The sequence below is a fragment of the Rhea americana genome, unplaced genomic scaffold (genome assembly GCF_003343005.1).
Source record: "Rhea americana isolate MKP2758 unplaced genomic scaffold, rheAme1 scaffold_566, whole genome shotgun sequence".
Classification (NCBI taxonomy): Eukaryota; Metazoa; Chordata; class Aves; order Rheiformes; family Rheidae; genus Rhea; species Rhea americana.
In genome coordinates, this window is record NW_028186719.1 from 109,906 (window position 1) to 111,699 (window position 1,794).

The window sequence follows — 1,794 nt, forward strand, 5'->3', positions numbered from 1 at the left end:
GAGGGAGGGGGCGCAGCAAGGAGACGGGTCGTGCACAGGGAAGTTGGGCTGTAACGCGGAGTTCTGATCTCAAACGGAAGGAAAAAACGTGCGATGAGTGAACGAAAATGGTGGGGAAGGGAGAGAAAAAGGAAATTGGAACGTTGCATTGGCCGGGAATCGAACCCGGGCCTCCCGCGTGGCAGGCGAGAATTCTACCACTGAACCACCAATGCCCCCGTTAGAGTAAAAACCGTGGGAGGAGAAACAAGAACTTTACTCACTCCACACCCAGCGCGCTTTGAGCGGTGTAAAACCGTGCTGCGTAGGCTGCAGAAAACGATTTAGCTATGAAGTATCACGACGGAAACTGGTAGGAAAAAAAAATAGTTTTTGATCGAGCAGCGCTGCCAACGGCGTAAGAGCCGCGGAGTAGGCGCGGACCGAGAGGAGATTTGCTGTTATCTCGCCACCAAGGGCGCCGAGCCGGAACACAGCGGACGTAGCGCACAGAGCCGCTCTAACTCCGCCCTGCTGTGCAGCCACCTTTTATACCCGCGCCTCGCTCCTCATTGGCTGCGCGCAGGGGAGACCGCTCTGTGGGATTGGCCGAGGAGGCGCTTTGAATTTCGCGCGCTCGCAGCCGATTGGGCGCTGCTGGGGCCGCCGAGGAGCTGCAGGGGGCCGCCGAGAACCCCCTCCCCCGCGGGAGCCCGCTCTGCCCGAGTCCTCCTCCCCCCCCACCATGCAACCCCAACTCCTCTGCCCCGCCGCTGACCGCCCGGACCCACACCCAGCTCATCACACCGCGAGATTCCGCCCCTCGGCCAGGACCGCAGCTCTGTCRCGAACACTTGGGCGGCTCTGAAAAGAGCCTTTGTGGGGGGAGGGAGAGGGCGAAGGCAGTCAGGCAGGCGCGGCCGCGGCGCCCTCACTTGCCCTTGGGCTTGTGGCTCTCAGTCTTCTTGGGCAGCAGCACGGCCTGGATGTTGGGCAGCACGCCGCCCTGCGCGATGGTGACCTTGCCCAGCAGYTTGTTGAGCTCCTCGTCGTTGCGGATAGCGAGCTGCAAGTGGCGCGGGATGATGCGCGTCTTCTTGTTGTCGCGGGCGGCGTTGCCCGCCAGCTCCAGGATCTCGGCCGTCAGGTACTCCAGCACCGCCGCCATGTAGACGGGCGCCCCGGCGCCCACGCGCTCGGCGTAGTTGCCCTTGCGCAGCAGGCGGTGGACGCGACCCACRGGGAACTGGAGGCCGGCGCGGGACGAGCGCGACTTGGCCTTGGCGCGCGCTTTGCCTCCCTGCTTCCCGCGGCCCGACATCGCCACARCAAYTCAACCRCKCACCAACAGCTACAGAGCCYGGTGCCGCCCGCCCGCTCCCGCAGGCTTTATGTGCACACGGGGATGTGAACGGCGCGAGCGGATTGGGTGAGCGCGCCGGGGCTGAAGGAGCGCGCCTCGGCAGCCAATGGGAAGCCGCGCTTTGGAGCCGCTTATTTGCATGCGGCGCGGCCCCCGCGCGCCGGCGGCTCCGCGCGCCCTCGGCCAATGGGAGGCCGCGGCCGCGGAGCCCTCATTTGCATAGCGCCGCTATAAAGCGGGGCCGCCGCCCCCCGCTGCCTCACTGCGCTCGGCTGTGTTGTGCGGCGGCAGTGACAGCAGBGGAAGATGCCCGAGCCGGCCAAGTCCGCGCCTGCGCCCAAGAAGGGCTCCAAGAAGGCGGTGACGAAGACGCAGAAGAAGGGCGACAAGAAGCGGCGGCGCAGCCGCAAGGAGAGCTACTCCATCTACGTGTACAAGGTGCTGAAGCAGGT

The 1,794-nt window shown here is 65.4% G+C and overlaps 1 protein-coding gene and 1 non-coding gene across 2 annotated transcripts; both read right to left on the reverse strand.

Annotated features, from left to right (window-relative positions):
• Positions 1-144: 144 nt before the first annotated feature.
• On the reverse strand, positions 145-215 carry TRNAG-GCC (transfer RNA glycine (anticodon GCC)). The gene has a single exon. It is a non-coding gene; the product is annotated as a tRNA-Gly (tRNA).
• Positions 216-761: 546 nt separating this feature from the next.
• On the reverse strand, positions 762-1,331 carry LOC146587806 (histone H2A type 2-C-like). The gene has a single exon (XM_085318983.1). It carries the CDS (start codon positions 1,298-1,300, stop codon positions 911-913), a length of 390 nt encoding a protein of 129 aa, XP_085175109.1. The 5' UTR covers positions 1,301-1,331; the 3' UTR covers positions 762-910.
• Positions 1,332-1,794: the final 463 nt, after the last annotated feature.